The 20,099-nt window shown below is 32.0% G+C and overlaps 1 protein-coding gene across 1 annotated transcript in view; it reads right to left on the bottom strand.

Moving 5' to 3' along the window:
• The window catches only part of LOC117177438 (protein prickle-like), a 495,169-nt gene that overhangs the window by 425,165 nt on the left and 49,905 nt on the right, over window positions 1-20,099 (bottom strand). Inside the window, exon 2 of the mRNA XM_033368120.1 lies at window positions 18,673-18,789. Coding sequence (XP_033224011.1) covers window positions 18,673-18,788 — 116 coding nt within the window. The 5' untranslated portion in view covers window position 18,789. The remainder of the gene's footprint in view (window positions 1-18,672; window positions 18,790-20,099) is intronic.

The raw sequence follows: 20,099 nt of genomic DNA, 5'->3' as shown, positions 1-20,099 counted from the left end.
ACCTTATAAGGGAGTTGCAACGATTGTACCCGGAATATTCTCTTAAACTGATCGTCCTTATCATCGGCGCTCTTGGAGGTGCCAAGCTTTCACTTGCTAATGACCTAAAAAGCATCCCTGCGTGTCAACAATATGCTAGAACTCTTGAGGGAAAAATGCAGAAAGCGGTTGTCCTTGGGTCGCTCCGTGTTCTTAGGGTGCACGAAGCTTTTGCTGGATCGTCGTATTGATTCCTTTACAGACTGTAACCACCTATCTCACGGTTGTGAGACGTGGTTATGGCTGAAATTTTACCGCGATTTCGCTGGAAGCGGGTGCAATTTTTCAAATTAGCACCCGCTCCCGGCGAAATCCTGCGGTTGTCCTTATGACAAATTTTTAATTATATATATTTTTTTTCAGGAAATATATATTTTTTCGTGTTTTCTGTTACTGAATCTACATGTTTTACCGAAATTTACTTCCTTCCGCGTCACGTAGCAGACGAGATCAGAATCATTCTCCTAACCTCGGTGTAACTTTTGCCGAAATGTTGTTAATTTTCAACCATTGCAACTCTTACCTACAACAAATTTTAACTTTGTTTTATCTGTTTTATCTGCCGTAGCAGACGACAGCTTTTATTCCATCGTAGGATAAATTTTCGCCAAATAGCATGTAAACTTTTACAGCCGGAAATTTTACATGCAACAAAATTTAACTTCAGTTTTTTCTGTGACACTATAAAATGCCTACATTTAAAATTGTTTAAAAAATTCAACTTGACCTTGTTCAACTTGTGAAAACTCCCCCACAATTAATTAGTTATAAGGTATAGCCGTCAGACTTTCATTTTTTTAAATCTCTTATTATGTCCCCACCAGTAATATTTAATAAGAATGTAAAATTTTTAATATAGAATATTTTATATATAGAATAAAACAAATTCAAATTATTGTTTCTATTTTATTATTTTTTATAGTTATTATTCAAAACTTCAAAGATTAAATATTTATCTCAAAATAAAGAAAATTTCCAATTGTACCTCAGTAAATTTCTTTCCAAAATTCATTGATAGCTACTATAGATATGTAATTTGCAAAAAAAAATTCGAGAGAATCTAATTTTAGATTAAACTTAACTTAATGCAGACTCCATATGCCAATTCGCAAATCAAAAAGAAATGATACAATTTTTTAGAATTCTCATCAATATCCTCAGTATGTTGGTCTAATCACTAGATCGGTCATGGTTACGTTTCAATGAAACCAGAAACCGCAATATTAGTTCCTACAGATGTTTATAATTATTGAAGTCTTCTGAAATAAGAAATTCTCAACTAAAAGCATCGACCCTAAACCGATTTCTCGAGAAAATTTTACATCGAGAGCGAGAGTCTGTAGGCCTATATAAGGTTTCAGGGATGAGGATGAGGTGGTATCTATAAGATACTTGATACAGCAGGTTATTCGATAGAGCCTTTTTAATAATTCGTAAGAGATCAGACCAACGATTAATCAGAAACATGTGCAGGTTTCATGTTCAATATTGAGGCAATCCAAGATAATATTGTTTCAAAGCGTGAAACACTTCAAGAGTAGAATGAGAAAAGGAATAAGCATTCCAAAGAATGCTTAAAAATAAATCAATAAAACTAAAAAATGTTTGAATAAAGTAGTTTTTTATTTTTCAAAACTTTAAATATAACCTCAATTCAAGGATTTTCAAGTTTTCTAAAATTAGACAAGTTTAAAAACTAGTTCTGCTATTAATTCAGGTTAGCCGAAAAACTCCATTTTCAAAATTCTTTCATTTCTCGATTAATTTGTCATTTTCCCGGACTGAACATTAATCTCCAAAGATCTGCATTTTAATTTTGCATCATTTTTGACATAGAATAATTTATTAAAGGAAGAAAACAATTTCGTATTACAACTTGAAAAATAAAAATTTAATTTAGCCAAAAAAATTAATTTTAATTTTTAACAAAATAATCAAATTTTTCACAAAATAGTTGAATTTCAACCAAAAACATATTCATTTTCAATCAAATATTTGAATTACCAAGCTAAAAAATCGAATGCTTTAGAACATCCAAAAATATGAATTTTCAACGAAAAGATGAATACTCAAATAAAAACGTTTTAAAAAATACTGCATTTTTTAAACAAAATAGTTAAATATTCAAACAAAGAGATTAATTTTTAACAAGATAATTACATTTTAACTAAAAATGTTAACACAGTGGTTCACCCTTTAACCAAGTAGTTCACTTTTCAACTGAAACAGACTAATTTTTAACAGAAAGTTAATTTTCTGCCAAATCCGTTACATTTAAAACCAACAGGGATGACTTTTTTTTTAATTGTTGAATTTTCAATCAATTATTAAACGTTTCAACTATAAATATGAGAGGAAGAAACTGCAAAAAAAATACAAGTCAAATAAATTACTGACAAGAAAATTATATCAGCGTGGCAACAATTATTTAAAGTGCCTCTTATAGAAATTTCCTGACATTTGCAAGATTTCTTTCAAAATTCCGGACTTTCCCCTAACTTTCTCTGACTTAAATTAATTTTAAAAAGGTCCTTATAATCTGCTTATAACATTGTATCAATGTCGTTTGTTCGTTTCGGAGAATATTTGTAGCAATATCAAAGATAAATATCTCTGGTTTGACTATACATTTTTCCGTATATAATCAGGAATCAATATACCCAAACTTTCTGATGATCACCAAAATATATTAAATCTAGAAGGATACAGTTACCAAAACACCTGTAAAGCATAAACCATACATAAATCCTCATAAAATGACCTTTATCCCCGAAAGAAACTTAATCAAAGCCTATTACTCATATTCCAAGAATTTACTAAAGGATCACGTATTCCTCGTTTTCCTCATCCTACTGCATCAAGGGAAGAAACGCGAAGTCACTATCATGTCATGGTTTCGCACTCCTGAACAACGTCCTTCGACATAAACCTTTATTCTATACCAATATATCTTACACTCATACTCTACACTATAATATTAAATCTACAGATATACCCTGGGTCTAAAAGAATGCGTATGCATGCATGTATGTATGTATCTATGTATGTATGTATGTATGTATGTATGTATATATATATATATATATATATATATATGTGTATGTTTGCTTCTATAGTGAATATGGTGCGAGCGAAACCAAAAGAGTACGCTGATGCACCGGGTAGATAAGAAGTCGAGTCACGGTCAGCTAGGCACGCTACTGGTTCTCTCGAATTCGTTCCATCCGAACCCCCCACCCCCCTTTTTTCATCATCGTACACCTACGCTAAGTCAGCCACACCAAAGACCCTCTTTTTGTCTGTCAGGTAAGCAGCAACGCATTGCCAAGGGACTGTCGGATGCCACATTAAAAGGCTTAAGATCATTTGGACTTTAGAATCTTTAAAGATAAGATCAAAATTTGATGAGCAATCGTGACTATTTTTCAATTGCTGCGGGAAAAACAAGAAGAGGAATGAATCCTTTGAGATATTAATCAGGTGAATTGAACTCTCTTACGTACATTTGAATGGAATTGTTAAAGTAAGAGAAGTTTTTGTTTTCTAACTTTATATACATGTGGGTCAATCTTCGCGATGCAGATAATATATATCTTTATATCAATCTATTTAAGTTGAAATAAAATGTTTAATTATACAAAAAACATCATATAACCAAGCAAAATGATTTTTCTTCTTGCAAACGAGAATCAATATGTCAATAATTAGAAATCAGAAAGTGATACATTTTCTATACTCTGACATGATACTTCCTGTTGAGATGTGTCAGTTTTTGATATTTGCACCAATCTTGCAATTACTGATTTTCAGGAGATAGTCATTATTACTTTTTGTTCTTGGCAATATACAGATTACTGCATATTTTCATCAGATTTTTTCTTCATTTCGCAAAATGAATCAAGTTTCAACCACTATAATACAGCTCGCTTAGTCTATGTGATTGGCGATCTCTATTTGAGGCACTTGTTTATATTATTCTGCTTCTTCGGGATTTGTTACCCGCTAACAAGCGTTGAATTCAGAAAAATTAAGAATTTGTATTCCTATGAATACGCGATTTTTCCTCCGTCTGAAAATCCCTCAACGGGAACAGAAAAAGTGCAAATCCTATTATTCTCAATCGACTTAGTAAAATTTAATGAAGGCATTTATTGAACCTATTTTTAATTATTAAATCTTTCTATAACTTAGAAATTCGAAAAATATTCAAATTTGTATTGATTTATACTTTAATAATTTATTTAAACGTCTTGAAAAATGCAACAAAGAAATCTATGTAAATGTGTGAATTTAAATAATTTTAACTCTAGAGAGGCAGAGTTGAATTGGTGAGAATTAAAATTACAGAATTTACATTTCGCATGAAGGAATTAAAACAACTTATTACACATATTTTGTGAACTTATAAAAAGGAATTAAATAAAATGAAAATATGACCACTTCTGAGGAATAAAAAATATCTCTGTGAGGAGCGTTACCGGTACAATTAGAAGGAATTAAATATATTGAAAACACGTTCTCTTTGGGAAAATAGAAAACCGTGTGACGGTCGCTATGGAAATAGAAGTGAATAAGTTTAGCAGGTATCTTATTCTTCAGTTATATAATATAACCGTATATATTATATATTATAAGAAGGTATATAATCTTCACTTTTGCGCTGAAATCTGAAAATATTAATTTTTCTCTATTCTACACTTATTACCGGATACGCTCAAATCAGCTACAATATTGCTATATTTTTAAAACATTAAATAGTTTGAGAGTTTATTATGAGCAATATGATAAGCTTTCTAATCCAATACTCAATGAGCATTAACAGTCCATAGCATTATGAATGTTTGTATTGAGTAGTGTGATGAATCTATGACTTTCAATTTTTGTTTCACTTTTTGGTGATGTGAACCTATTTCACGTTATTTTTCTGGTCTAACCGTCTAACGAATATCGATACCACTTGCTTGTGTACTGAACAAAATAAAGTGCTGTGGACACATTTTTGTCCATGGAATCCCTAATAAAATTTTTGTTTTACATTATTGTGGGGGTGAATTTTCTATTACGAACCTCATAACATCTTCGAAATTCACATCAGTTACGTCCAGCCAAGTTTTTGCATATGTATTTCGAGATGAAAGCCTAAATTATCTGGTTTTTCACATTCTGATCAGAGAAGGTATTAGATTTGTGTAAAATATGACCCCCCCTCCCAGTTTTGGTCAAATGTCCACGTTTCGAAACCCCCTAAATCGGAAAAACAGGTTTTTACGAATGTGTCTGGCTTTATGCATGCTTTTGTATGTATGTATGAATGTATGTATGTATGCTGCATGCATGTATGTATGTATGTATGTATGTCGGCTTTGAGCACGATAACTTTAGAAAAAATCATTATATTGGATTAGCCTTTGGTACACTCTTTTATTGTCTTAAACTAAAAGTCAAATTCGTTAGCCAGTCATTTTCGATGAAAACTCACAAAGTGAGATCATTTTGAATATTTTTGAAAACACTTTCTTCTAAATTCAAAAATGATGTGTACGGATATTTATAGTATTTAAAAATTCGAACAATTTATTTTAATGGCTTTTTTATAAAGCCAAAAATTACCAGAGTTAAAGTACTTACAAAACACCAAAAAACACACGAAAATGAACCTTTTAAGCCAAAAAACGGACGGTATGAAAAAAAGGCAAGAGAAGAAAAAGTTTGAGTTCTAAATGCCCTACAAGATTATTATAACAACATTTTGAATTTAAAAAAAAAATAAAAAAATCAAATTTTGACAGCATACAAAATAATGAAAAATCAAAAAATTACGTTTTTTGGCCAAACTATGCAAAATACGGTGAAATATAAGTCAATGAAAATGATGCATTTGAAAACCTTTTAAAAAGTCTATCAAATGAATTCAGGGTGAATTAAAAATGAATTGCAACAAATATTTGCGAATTTCTTCAAATCTTTGAAGCCCAACACCCTATGTGTAAAGTTTAAATCATACAATTAACATTGGAAATAATCAAATTCAGTTCATGGAAAAACGACAAAAGTTGCAATAAAATGTTTAATAACATAATTTTGTTTAAGAATTCGCATTTCTTTAAACAAGACAATGAAACTACCTCAGTTTTAATACCAATACAGTTTATGAAATATAATAATATACATTTATGGGAATGATATAAAATTTCAGGGATAAACTCGAGTGCGAAGCGCGAGAGAAGGGATGAGAATGTGTTCGTTAAAGCCGAAAAAGCTTTAACAAAAGAGAATTCACAATCACCAAATTACTGTTGTCGATGCTTTGACCTTTAGTTTTAAAAAGTATGTGCACAAAGACCAAGCGCGTAGCGCGAGGTAAATACATTATCGATCGCGAAGGGCGAGAACCAACATTCGCGCGCCCTAGACGCGGTGAAACTCACAATTATTATTAGAAAATTTTTATAAGTATTTTGGGAGAAATTATTAGGAGCATATTCTTTTAAAAGTGCGTAAACCTGTTTTGTTACTTGTAAAATTCAACTTATCCCCTCTGGATTTATTTCGTGGCAATTAAAATTTGTGTAATGATTATAGTTTTTTTACACATCTAGCTTAGACAAAATTTAGTATATTTCTCATAAAATAATTTAAATCATCCAACAAAGATTGTTTAAGAAATATTGTGAAAATGAAGTTTATAGAATTTACGACTTTTCTAAGAACATGGATTGTAGGTTTTTACAAAATATTATTTACAAAATTTCAAAAAGAAGTCATAAAATGAATCTATTTTATAAATGTGAAATACGTCAAGTCAAAAATTTCCACCTCAAAATTAATTTAGGAGGATTAATATAGAAAGAATTTTGAAGCATCGTATAACAAAAATATGTTATAATTAACTACTTTGAAATGAAAAGTTTAACTTCATTGGATTTTGCTATGTGTGTGTCAAAAATCGAAATTAATGAAAAAAAAGTAAATAACACCACTTCGTATTGGTCTAAAAAAAATCAAGCGTTTCAAAATTGAGCATTAAAGTTTAAAAGGCTTAAATAAAAACAAGAGATCGATTACGAGCTATTCCAAATATTAAACAATTCAAAATTGTAACTTTTAATTTTAAAGTGCTTAGAAATGTAAAAATGTTAAGTGAGCAATTATTTCGAACTGGAAATGCGTGGAATTAAAAAATGAAATATTATTTTCTTCAAATTTAAATGATTAAACATTACATTCAATATCAAATTGAAAGCTATACGGACTGTTTAATGTTCAGTTTTACATATTAAAAACTGAGAATGTTGAAATTAAAAGTATTTTAAAATTAAAATTATTTCTTCAAAAAAGATCCTACTCCATCTTTACTCCATTGGGAATCGAACCACAAAACTTCTAATTTCCGGTCAGGTGCTTTTCCAATTAAGCTATTAGAGGGATCAGAATAAGAACTCCTAATTCAAGAAAATAACGCCAATTTTTAGCCGAATGTTAATAATACAAGTAATTATTTTTAAATTTTTATCTGCTATATCATCAGAGATTGTACCTTACCGACAGTAGATCAACCCTCCAAACCATGAAGGCAGATATCGAATTGCACATGTCTGGAATCTAAATATTTTAAAGGGTAATTAAAACGCTCAAATTTTCTGCAAGATTAACCCTGAAAGAGCTGGAAATCGTATAGTCTTACTGAAAAACTCGTAATAGCAGATAGGTCGTTAAAATTTTTACATAATTGGGTCCTATTAATTCTTCCCAGCCTACAAAGCTGGGAAATTCAGTTATCGCATTTTATTTTGTTGATGAAAAAAACTTAAATTGGTTAATATATTCAATCTTTTATGGCCAAAAAGCAAAAAAAGTGTCAAAAGTTAAAAAAAATAAAGTCGCAAATGTATTGTTAAACCAGGGTTCGTGTTTTAATACAGTAAATAATTCCCAATCATTTTCCGATTTTTTTCCGATTCGAAAAACTTTTTAGAGGTCATTAAAATTTAAAAATAAATTAACTTGAAACGTTTTTTGTAAAGAAATTTAATTTCCAATGCTTTTAATTTGTAATTTATTAAGTCTTTAAATCTGAATTTTGAAATTCCATATATTGAAAATGTACATTTAAAAATGAAGTCCCAAAACGGAAAATTTCTAAAGTAAAATATTTTAGAATCACAAATTGTAAACTGGATGATTTCATAATGAGAAAGTTAACAATTGAACTCAATATTCCATGAAAAAAATGGTTCAGCTGTCTCAGCTAACCGTTTTGTTGGATTTCGTCTTTCAAGAAAATATAGCTGTGTCAGTTCGATTTCTAACGGTTTTTTCTAAATTTGCCATCTAGCAATTATCTCGCTAATTTATCTAGATTATTTATTGATGGAAAATTGAGCTAAAACAGCTATAAATCTAGACGGTACAGCTATATTTTCTTGGAAGATGAAATACAACTAAGCGGTTAGCTGGGGCAGCTAAACCATTTTTTTCAGTGTGAAAGAAAAAATTGTAATAGAAATCGTTTTAAATTGCATTATATCATGGGATATAAAATTTGTCATATTTTAAGTAATTGGATATATTTGTCTTCTAAAAGATTGTTTTTCTAAAAGTGCACCGTGTACACTCAAAAAATAGAAATATAATTTATTAAACAATAACAATGCATGGGAAATTGTCTCTTCTAAATAAAGTGTTGACAATTTTATGTATACTAAGCATAAAGGATGGAAGTAATACAGATCAAGCTATAAAGCACAGAAGATTGATTTTGTAAGCAATAAAGGCACACTGAACTCCTAACATCGTATCCATCTGCACCGTGACGATCGTTCTAGCCAAACTCAATATTAGGTACCTAGTGAAATAGAAATTTCACGGCTCAACGATCATTCAGAACGACTTAGTAGTTCCCATTATATTTGAATAGTGGCCTTAGAAAGGATGTAGCACGATCATGGTCGAATTTAAGCCCGAGGCCGTCTTACTAAAGCCCCGTGCCCTTGAATATGAAAATGATAGATTTTGAAACACATCAAATGTTCAAATCCTATACTTTTACTTATTTTGGGAATAACTGCACAGTCAAAAAAGAATTATACATTTGCAGGGCTCCCACATACATCTAGATATTCAGTGTTAACATATTTAATGTTTAACTACAGGATAGCCATCTAGATGTTAAGAATTAATTTCATTGGATATTAAAAGATATATGCAAGTGTTCAACGCAGAACTTTCTATCTCGAAGGTTTTTTGGGAGAGGAGGCAGAATTTTTATTGACTATTTTACTTTATCCAAACAAGTTACAGCTTTATTATTATTAACATGCCACCAAAATATTAATAATAATCATTTTTCCACAATTTTATATACGACACGAAATATTGACTATAATCTTTATAAAGTGAACGACAGATGTCGACAGCATTTCTCACGAAATTGACAACAAGTTAGTTTCATCAAGTTGTCGATAGAGGTATAGCGTTTTCCTGCAGTCAAATAACAACTTTAACTTCTTGGATATTTCAGTGTAACATAAAAATATTTTTACGTCTTACATCTCAAAAAGATAGCAGATATGGCACGTTATTAGAGATGCACGCCGAGACGAGAATGATCGGATCCCGCTTTATATTGCCCGTGTTCAAGATATCTTTGTCGCCGAGAACTTTTGGATTTCAATTGTTTAATCTCATTTTTAAATTGACATTTCGCATAAATGTTTAACCCATTAACGACAGTAATGTCGCTTTTCAATGCTTTGATCAACAGCTTTGTTCACTATGAAATCGTTTGTTTAAAAACTCCACAATAATCATTTCTGATGTAAAATTGTCTGAACTTTTCAAATAGATTACGTAAATGTCGAAAAAATGCAACCCTAAAAAGTGATTATTGTTTATTTATGAAAAACGTGGTTTTTTAAATCAAACTTTTTCTTTCAAATAAAATTTTCACTTCGAATCCGTGGGAGGAAATCACTCAATAGTAAATAAATCATGGCATTGGACCTTGAACTTGAGATTTAATGGATAGGTTTTACGAAAATCAAAGTGGTGACATCCAACATGGTAACTAAAATCCAAAAAATCTATGCTATTTTCATCAGATTTTACAATTTCAAGATAGGGGATCCAATATGGCCGACAAAAATTTGAAATATTGTTTAATTCTTATACAATTTGGTATGCAGGGCATAAAAACGCCCGTATATGCATTTTTATGAAAATCTAATAAAAGGTCTTATTATTCGTAAAAGTGATGAAAATAGTATAGAATTTTTGGCTTTTAGCTGCCATTTTGATTTTGGTGAAAACTGTTCATATAATTTCAAGTTTAGGGTCCAATACCACGATTTATTCACTATTGGCGCCGATGATAAGGACGATTAGTTTAACAGAATATTTCGGGTACAATCGTTGCAACTCCCTTATAAAGTCTCTATACCTCTCTTTCTTTTCATTCTCCTTGGCTATGATGTTTTTGTCAGCTGGTGCCAAAAATTCGATAACGAACATGGTTGCCTTCTGGAAGTCAAAAAGAACCATGTCTGGCCATGAGTTCGACAACTAGAAGGTATGTGAGCTAAATGCTCGGGGTGTGCATTGCACGTCCTGCAGCTATCATCGGGAATGTCTTGGCTCATAATGTGACGACGGTATGTTAAGGTAGAAATGACACCGTCTTGGCATGCCAAAATTAAACCCTCCGTACCGTGCATCCTCTTATCGAGGAGCTGTTCACGAAAGTTTTTCATTTGTGCTTTCTTATTCCGGGCTTTCATGAGTGAGTACTCGAAAGAGATAAGATTTGATGCATTTTGCTCACCCCTAATACTGAAGTTAAGTCCAAGTGTTTCAGCAGCCTCGTCCGCTGCTTTGTACAGAAACGCTCCTTTGCCCACTTCTTCATGATTCCTGACCATTTTAAGAAGAGGATCTCTTCTATTTGCGACTCTATGTGCTGTACCCAGAACAATCCTATTCTGAAGACATTCAAGACTCAATATTCCGCGACCACCTTGACGGCCTGCGATGTACAGTCGCGGAACAGAAGACTTAAGATGCATGCTTTTTTTCATGTGCATAACCTTTCTTGTCCCGATATCAAGGGATCTGAGCTCGTTCTTCGTCCATAAAACTACTCCAAATGAATAAAGTACTACCGGGACGGCAAGCATGTTCGTTGCAGATACTTTGTTCCTCGCCGACAGTTCGGAAGACCAAATCTGTCGGATGAGACGTTTGTATCTGCTTCGTAGAGTATCCTTTATAGATGTCACATCCTGAATGTGACTCTGTGGCACGCCCAGGTATGCACAAGTCTCTCCAGCACAAAGGTGTCGTATAGCGCTTCTATCAACGTGCTCAGGATCTTCAGGAATGCCATTAAGTTTTCCTCGCTTCAAATAAACCTTGGCGCATTTGTCTAACCCAAATTCCATTCAAATTTCCTTAGTATATCGTTCGACAATCCCTAGAGCTAGAAATAGTTGCTCTTTGTTTTTAGCATAGATCTTAAAATCGTCCATATAAAATACATAAGTGACCTTGTACTTTCGATCTGCAGGTTTGCCGCACAAGTACCCGTCGGAATGACGAAGTGCTAGAGATAGTGGCTATAATGTAAGGCAAAAGAGGAGTGGGCTCGTAGTGTCGCCCTGAAAGACACCTCTCTGAAAAGTGACCTTGTTAGTTGTCACACGATCTTTTCCAGATAAGATAGTAAATCTGGTTTTCCACAGCGGCATCAATCTCTCTATGCACCTAACGATTTGCGGATGAACCTTTAAGCTTTCCAAAAGACAGATGATATGTCTATGGTAGGTTGAATCGAACGCTTTCCGATAATCAATCCAGGCCATCGATCGGTCACGCTGGTAGAATGCTGCATCTTTGCAGACACATCTATCGATGAGCAGGTTCTCCCGACATCCCGCTACGCCTTTCTTTGAGCCTCGTTGTTCCTACATATCTTGCCACACAGGTTCAATTGCCCGAACAATCCTATCATTTAGAATAGCTGTGAATATCTTATTCAGTGTGTTCAGACAAGTGATTGGCCTGTGATTCTTCGGGTCAGACAAGTTGCCTATTTTCGGCAGGAGTATTGTGCGCCCTTCCACCAACCACTCCGGAATCAGCTCTTCCGACTTTAAATATGAGATGAAAATACGGGCCAAATGCTGATGAGTTGAAGGAAACTTCTTCCACCAGAAGGTTTTGATGCAATTTGACCCCGGTGCGGAATAGTTCTTCATCCCTCTTAATACTTTTTTCACCTCCTCGGTAGTGATGTGTGGGCATTCTTCGTCAGGTGTTATGAGGGCATCACACAGCTCCTTGAAGCTATTTATATTTTCTGAGTCTTCGTCCAGTCTATGCTGCACTTCGCAGACTTTTCTCCAAAATACTTCGACCTCCTCTGGTTTGGGCGGGTGGTCGTCAGTAACTGGAGTAACTGGTCGTGATTCTTATTGAATTCGTAATAAGTGTATAGAAATTCATAAGCAAAATAAATCTAATCTATCCTTTAAGCGATATTGTATTTCACACATTTTATGCAGGCCTCTGCTTGTTATAAATTTAAACGAGCTTCGGCTTAACTCTGTCTAATCTTTATGTATGGTACTGCGCCGGTACTAGATGTCAGTATTCCCCGCCAGCACTGGTGCATTACTGGAGGCCAGTACCGAACATAGTTATCATCCCAAGGTCCTGCCAGCACTGGGCCAGTACTGGCAATCCGTATTGCGCCGACACTGACAGTGCTGGCGCAATACTGCGCCTGTAGTCAATTTCCCATTGGATACAATAAACAGCTACGCCGACGCTGCGTAACGTGATTTATTTCCTAAGAAAGACCACGCTATTGTCATTGATTCTATTCAAGGATTCTCTATAGATAAATATGCGAATACTGTGTGAGGCCTCGTCAGTTCCAGCAGCATTAGATTTGATTCTAGGATCTCGAATGGAAGGGTATATATATTTTTAGATAGTAAAAAAACTGATAATGCTCTCACAGAAAAGGATAAAACTATAAAAATAGGTGAACAAACTCTGGAAATACGGCCTTTGATATCTCGAAATAAACGGATAATTCTGTCTAACGCATGTGAGAAATCACTGCAAGATATTGAAATAGTGACAACTTCTACAGTAACCTTTCCAAGAGCTTCTTTGTCTGATCCAGGGTTTTTCTCATGTCTTAAGTTTTAGAAAGCAGATACATATTCACGCTGCCAGTGTCTCAAATATACCAGAATCCTTGCAAGTGACTTATGATGAGACTTCATATTGGTTCTACCTATCGACTTATACGGTAACGTGCTTTTTATGCAAAAAATCAGGAAACATTGCAAAAAACTGCAAAACCGTCCCTTCAGTTCCACAAGAAAATGTTATCCAATATAATAAAAAGCTTCAGCTACAGATATGTCAGGCCAACTCAAAGATCACTCCTCAAACCTTGAACCATGCAAGTTTCCTCTACACCCACCCCCAGGCCCTGAAGTCATGGAAGGCGTAGACTCCTTAAATGCAGGACTGAAATGTCCCCATTCCACTAGCTCTTCATAAAAAAAATCAGAAATTTCACCTAACTTGGAACAAAATCTCGAAAATAAGAACCCCACAAATATCGAAGAACCCTTCATAAAACTTAAGTCAGAAAATAAAAATGAAATAAATGATTCTTCTACAAATACGAAAAGGAAAACGAATAATGAACTTCTAGGTCTAATAAAATCAATTATTAAAGATTCACCAGATAAATACACTCCTAATTACTTATAATTTAAAAGTGTTTTCGACTAGACAAGAGGATCATCAAATACAGCTTTTATTGCCAAAGAATAAACTGAAAACACCCGAGCTCTGCTAAGGATGATAAAAAAAATTGTATCCGAGCTTAACAGAGTGCGCAGCAAATACCAGATGAACCTAAATGGGTCCTACCCTCGACTCAAATTTCTTAAATTACCCCATCTAAAATATTCATTTGCAATGTATGCATTCCAAATCGATACAAAATAAGTCTTCTTGAGCGCAAACAACTTACTGATCAACTTCCCAAACCATTTATTCTACTGGGTGATTTTAATAGCCATAATTCTCTCTGGGGCTCAAACCACACAGTCATCAGAGACAGGATAATTGAACAGTTTTCGGATGAACCTGACGTTGAACAGCAATTACTTTCCATTAAAAATAGAAATACAAAATCCTCACCCAATCCTGTATGAGTATACCATGCACCTAGATGGAAATTTAAATCAGCTGATTGGGGGAGGTTTCATACAAAGTTGGAGGCCAAAATAGCCAGCTTAAAACCACCTTTAGAAATCAATAAACACGCAACTGATGATATCGTTAATGTCCTAGTCGATGCCATCACAGAGGCAGCGGATGAATCTATACCTAAAACATCCTTTCGATCATTTTAACACCAAGTACTCTGGTGGAATCTAGAAGTGGAGGAAGCACTTAAGAAAAAGAAGTACGCTTATAATGTATATAAAAAGCAAAAAACACTCGAAAATAAAATTTAATTTAAGAAACCTTGAGCCTGCTCACGGAAGATAAATAAGCAAAGAAATAGAAGTTCTTCGATCGACTATACTTCTTCTCTTAAATACAACACTCCAAGCTCAGAGGTGTGGAAAAAGATCAACATAATCGCGGGGACGTCATCCACTGTACGCATCACAACCTTAATCAAATCTTATGGTAATATCGCCACAGATTGCAAAGAAATTGTTGATGATGAATTCCAGTAGTGCAAACTACGACTCAAATTTCATTGCCTTCAAGATCGACAACGAGAGCCTTAAACACCCAAGATTAGATGCAAACAAAAACTTGACGATTAATACTCCACTTCTACTATCTGAACTCACATGCACACTCAATCAGTGCAAAAATACTAGCGCTGGACCCAACAAGATGCCGAATATACTTCTCAAGAACCTTTCATCCTAAGCACTAGAGTATCTTCTTACTTTATTCAACTGTATTTGGATCTAGAAGCTTTTTCCCAATGAATGAAGAGAATCCTTGATTGTTCCAATTCTTAAACCAGGTAAGGATAAACTCAAAGCTAGCAGTTATCGACCCATCGCGTGAACATGTTATATGTGTAAATTAATGGAAAAAATTATAAATAAAAGACTCAGATGATTTTTGGAAAAAGAAAAAATCTTTAGTGTGAATCAGAGTCCTTCCCGGAAACATCGATCTACTCTTGATCCCCATGTACAACTTGAAACGAACATACGTCACGCATTCATCAGTGATCAACATCTCTTAGCTGTTTCCTTAGATATTGAAAAATGCTTAACTCATTCCCACTTAATCGCCAAAACTGGGTCAGAACAATGTGATCTCTGTGAAGTTCCTGTCTCCATAGTCATATATTGGTCAGCTGCAACAAATACAACGATAAACGGATTTAGCACAAAATCGGGAATGACTTCAACAAAATTCTATCCGACCCAATCACATTCAATAATGTACTCAACTATCTTCAAGCTATCGATATCTAGCATCTCATCTAGAGAAAATTTCAAACAGTGTTTATGTGTCATTCGGTTTTTGTGGATTTTCATATATATTACTGTGTTTAATATTTATATTCAGTGCTCAATACCATACACTACGCATCAAAAAACTGTGAATAATGTTTCTTCTTCAAGCACATAATGTATGATACCTATTATAGTCGCTAATGACCACTGCAGTTGATGCGACTTTAAATCTTCATTTAATGAAAAAAAAATTATTGATAGCACAATAAGAAAAATTAAAATGTAAGTTAAATGTTCTAGGAATCGTGACGTTTCTAATAACCATGAAACTTGATCATATTTTAAGACCTTTTTACAAAATATGTTAAAAGTAAAATTGAATTATAAAAACTATTTACTTTTAGCATTTTATAGTAGAAAATAAAATTTGAATGCATTTAAATTAAATAAAAAGTGAAAGTAAGTTTACCTCATAATTTTTATTCAAAAGAATTATTTTTTGTATCAATTTCATTTATATGTAAATAAATTTTGTTTAGATTTTCTGTCCAAAGAATCTTAATTTTTCTATAATTTTGTAACCTAATACTGTTATCAATAAAGTGGTTATTTTTTGTAAAATTTTTTTGCTTAAGTTAATATGAAATTAATATTTGCATGACCACTTAATTCCATTTTCATATTTTCCAAATTTCAAATGCATTTTTTTATATTTACCTGAAATGCCAAATCATAAGTCTTATCGAGAATCTTGCTCGATCTTTGTTGTTTTCCGAGATTCTCGAATAAAATGTCCTCAGTCGGGATAGTTCGTAAAGTCGATGTTTCCTTGTCTCGTCCTGCCCGAATGCACAGCTACACGTTATTATCTGTGTGTTTCGCTGTGTTATCTTATATGTACTTTAAACATGTACGTTTGAATAACCACTTTTTCCGTGCATTGAACATTTAATTTATCGACTTGCAATTACAATATTAGATGAAATTCTATTGCTAAATTTGTGGATAAAAAAGAAATTCACATTCAGTAAAATAAATGTTACAATAATTAATGTTCGGACAAATTGTAATTCACTTTATTACAAGATAAATAAACCATTTACCCTTAACATCCATATTTCTATTTCGATGTCTTATACAATAGAAACTAGATCAGAAAATAATCAATTAATATCATTTTAATTTCAATATTGCAGACTTCACAGCCTAAAATTCTCTCAAGACAGAGCAAATATGATGATTTTTCACGGAAATAGAGGAATACATTCTCTTAAATAAAATTAATAGAGCTACCATATTTAATTAAATATAAAACGCTTCAAATTCCTAGTATATAAAAAAAATATTTCTATTTCAACAAAATAGATGAATTCTTAACTGAACCGATGAATTTTCAACCAAGAAGATTAATTTTTGACTAAAAAACAAATATTCGACAAGATAAATGAGTGCTCGAGCAAGCAGTTGAGTTTTCTACAAAAAACGATACATTTTAAAACAAAACTTGAATTGTTCAATCTTCAGTAAAAAACCATTAATTTTTAAACAAAAACATTTTTCAACAAAATGAGTGAAATTTCAACCAAATAGTTTGTGTTTTTTTACTAACAATTATTAAATTACTTCTACTTTACTTGTAATAAATTATCAGCTTCAAAAAAAATAATTTTCATACAAAAAATTAAATATAAAGCAAATAGTTTAATTTTCAGCCAAAGAGATGTATTTCCAAATAAAATGATGAATCTTCAACCAACAAAATTAAATTTATCGAAATACATAGTGGAATCCTCAAACAAAGCGGATTATTAATTGTCAAAAAGTTGAATTTTCAACTAAAAAATGTGAAATTTCGACTAACAAGTTTATTTCCAACCAAACAGTTAATTTTTCCACAAAAATATTCGAATATTTAAAACAGAAAGACGAAATTTTCTACAAAGTAATTGAATTTTCAACCCGAAAATATGAATTTTCAAACAAAAAAGTTAACTTTCCACAATTTTTTTTAGTTTTTAAATGAAAAAGATTAATTTTTAGCCAAAAATAACATAGTTATATTTTTAGTAAAGAAAATGAAAACGAATTTTGATCAAAATAGTTAAATCTACAACCAATCAAGTAAATTTTTTTAAAAGAAGTTCCATTTTCTATCAAATTGTTAAATTTTCAACCAACAAAGATTAGTTCTCAATGAAAAATTAAATAATTAATTTTTCAACTGAAAATAATACATTTTCCACTAAATAGTAGATTTTTGATTCAAACGAAATGATTTCAATCAAAACGAATCAAAACGAAATGAACGAAAACCAAAAATATAATAGGAAATTTTTCAATTACACTGTTAAAAATAATATTAAGTTTAATATACCCAAGTGTATTAAAATTTATATATCAAGCATATGAAATCGCCATTAAGGGCGACTATATTAAATTTCATATACATTCATGTTAATCAATTACAAGAGACATCAGATAATTCCCTTTTTCACAAATCCAAAATAAGTTTAGCAGTCATTTTAGATTGTCAATAATAAAACATGATACCTTCTTCCTGTTAATCAGAAATAAAATTGGATTTCAAGTCGAAAGGTTGAACTAAGCAAATAAATAACAGACCTAACCTACAACTAATTGTGTCCGCCTTAAATTTTGACCATTCAGATCGAAATTAGGAAAAAGTTTTACCTGTACATTGCACTTTCATGATAAATAACAATTCAGTCAACGAATTCTATATTATTAATTTAATTCAGAATATTTGACGGCAGTGCATATTTGCTTCACACGCATGTATATTAAACCTCGTAAAGATTTTTTTAACAATGTAAGAATAATTCATTTTAAACCAAAAATAGTTGGATTTTCTTATTGGACACTATTAATTTTAATTGAATTTTAGCGGAAAAACGAAAAAAACGGAAGTTTCTTGAAAACCTATGAAAAAGTAAGATTCCTTTTTCTTAGTGTGGTACCTGAACATATGTAGCATATTTTAAATAATGTTTTGCACACCCTAGTATCGCAGACTCACCATTAAAAATTTAAGAGAACTTTTTTGAAATTTCGCAATTTGAAAGATATTGATTTTAAAATCAATTAAAAGACTCACCGCCAGAAATGAGGAACGTAACCAGTCGGACAGAGATCTCTGCATTGACTGCATGGGGCACCTTGAGAAACGATGTTAGATCCATTGGATATAATAATTTGTGTAGGGGACAGCATTCTAAAAAAAATAATATTTTTTAAATCAAATATAAAAAATTATCATATAAAAGGTGAAAATTCCATGCACAAATTCTAATATTTACGATGAAATCTTTTAACATAAGCTTTTCGGTTTAAGAGACAAATGAAAAATTCTATTTAGAAACAATTTTACACAGCCTTAAATCAAATTCACTCAATATTCGCAAAGCATGCGCGAATATTAATATAATCACTGCGTCTCAAATTATCGTCAATATATCTTTCTAAGACCTAAAGCCCTAACATATTAATGAAGATTTTTTTAAGTTATTGCACCAAATTATGAAAAAAGTTAGCTTTTTACAAAATGCAAGGAAAAAAGTGACTTGGAATAATTAATTAAGGACCCTAACTAATATGTGGAAACGAGCGGTTACGAGCGACGCGAATTATTAACTCCCGGCTGCGTAATTAACGGGTGATCGATGTCGCAGCACCTTCGATCGTCTTCGATTAGCAGACTCTACAATTATCTCGCTTCCTTCCTCGCAATTTTTTACTTTAGCGAAAACACTGGCCAAGTCAATTATGGCCTTTTCCCGCACCACAACTGACGTAAATTAATTCCTACTGCCACCATTAAACGCAATAAACTCCTAAACATAGAGTCTTTTAAAAGTTAAGAATTGAAATGGGAAAATTGACTCTTTTTTTAACTCCCATATCAAATGTATGTTTTTATCTACAGCAACGGAATCCGTGAAACCTTCAATTATTTGCAATTACTCCAAAGAGATGAACCTGCAACTATAGAAAAATCAATTTTTAACAAATGAGTTCAAATTTAGCCAACCAATGAGATAAATTTTCAACTAAGATGATGAATCTTCAATCGGAATAGTTCAATTTTCAGTTAAAAAATTAATTTTCTACAAAAAGGAGAACGTATTTTGAAGCAATGAGTTGAATTTCACACAAAATAATAAAGTCTTCAACAAAAAAATGATTGACATTGAATGATATTTTAGCCAAAAAATATTTTCATTTTTAAACTAAACCATTGAAATTGAACAAAAAATACGAATTAAAAAAAAATTAAATTTTTATCTAACAAAGATTACATTTGAATTTTCAACACTCAAGTATTAAATTTCAACCCACATTTAATTCTTTACCAAACTAGTTGAATTTTCAACCCAAAAAGAAGAATTTTTAACAAAACAGTTGAATTTTCTACAATTAATATGATTTTTCAACCAAATAAATGACTAATTAGAATATTATATAAGGCTGACCGCAAAACTTAATTCTCAAAATTACCTAATCTATCCCTGTACATTTGAATTT

This window comes from Belonocnema kinseyi, chromosome 7 (genome assembly GCF_010883055.1).
Source record: "Belonocnema kinseyi isolate 2016_QV_RU_SX_M_011 chromosome 7, B_treatae_v1, whole genome shotgun sequence".
NCBI classification, from domain to species: domain Eukaryota; kingdom Metazoa; phylum Arthropoda; class Insecta; order Hymenoptera; family Cynipidae; genus Belonocnema; species Belonocnema kinseyi.
Note: the sequence above shows the minus strand (reverse complement) of the source record. Positions and strands in the feature narration are given on the sequence as shown.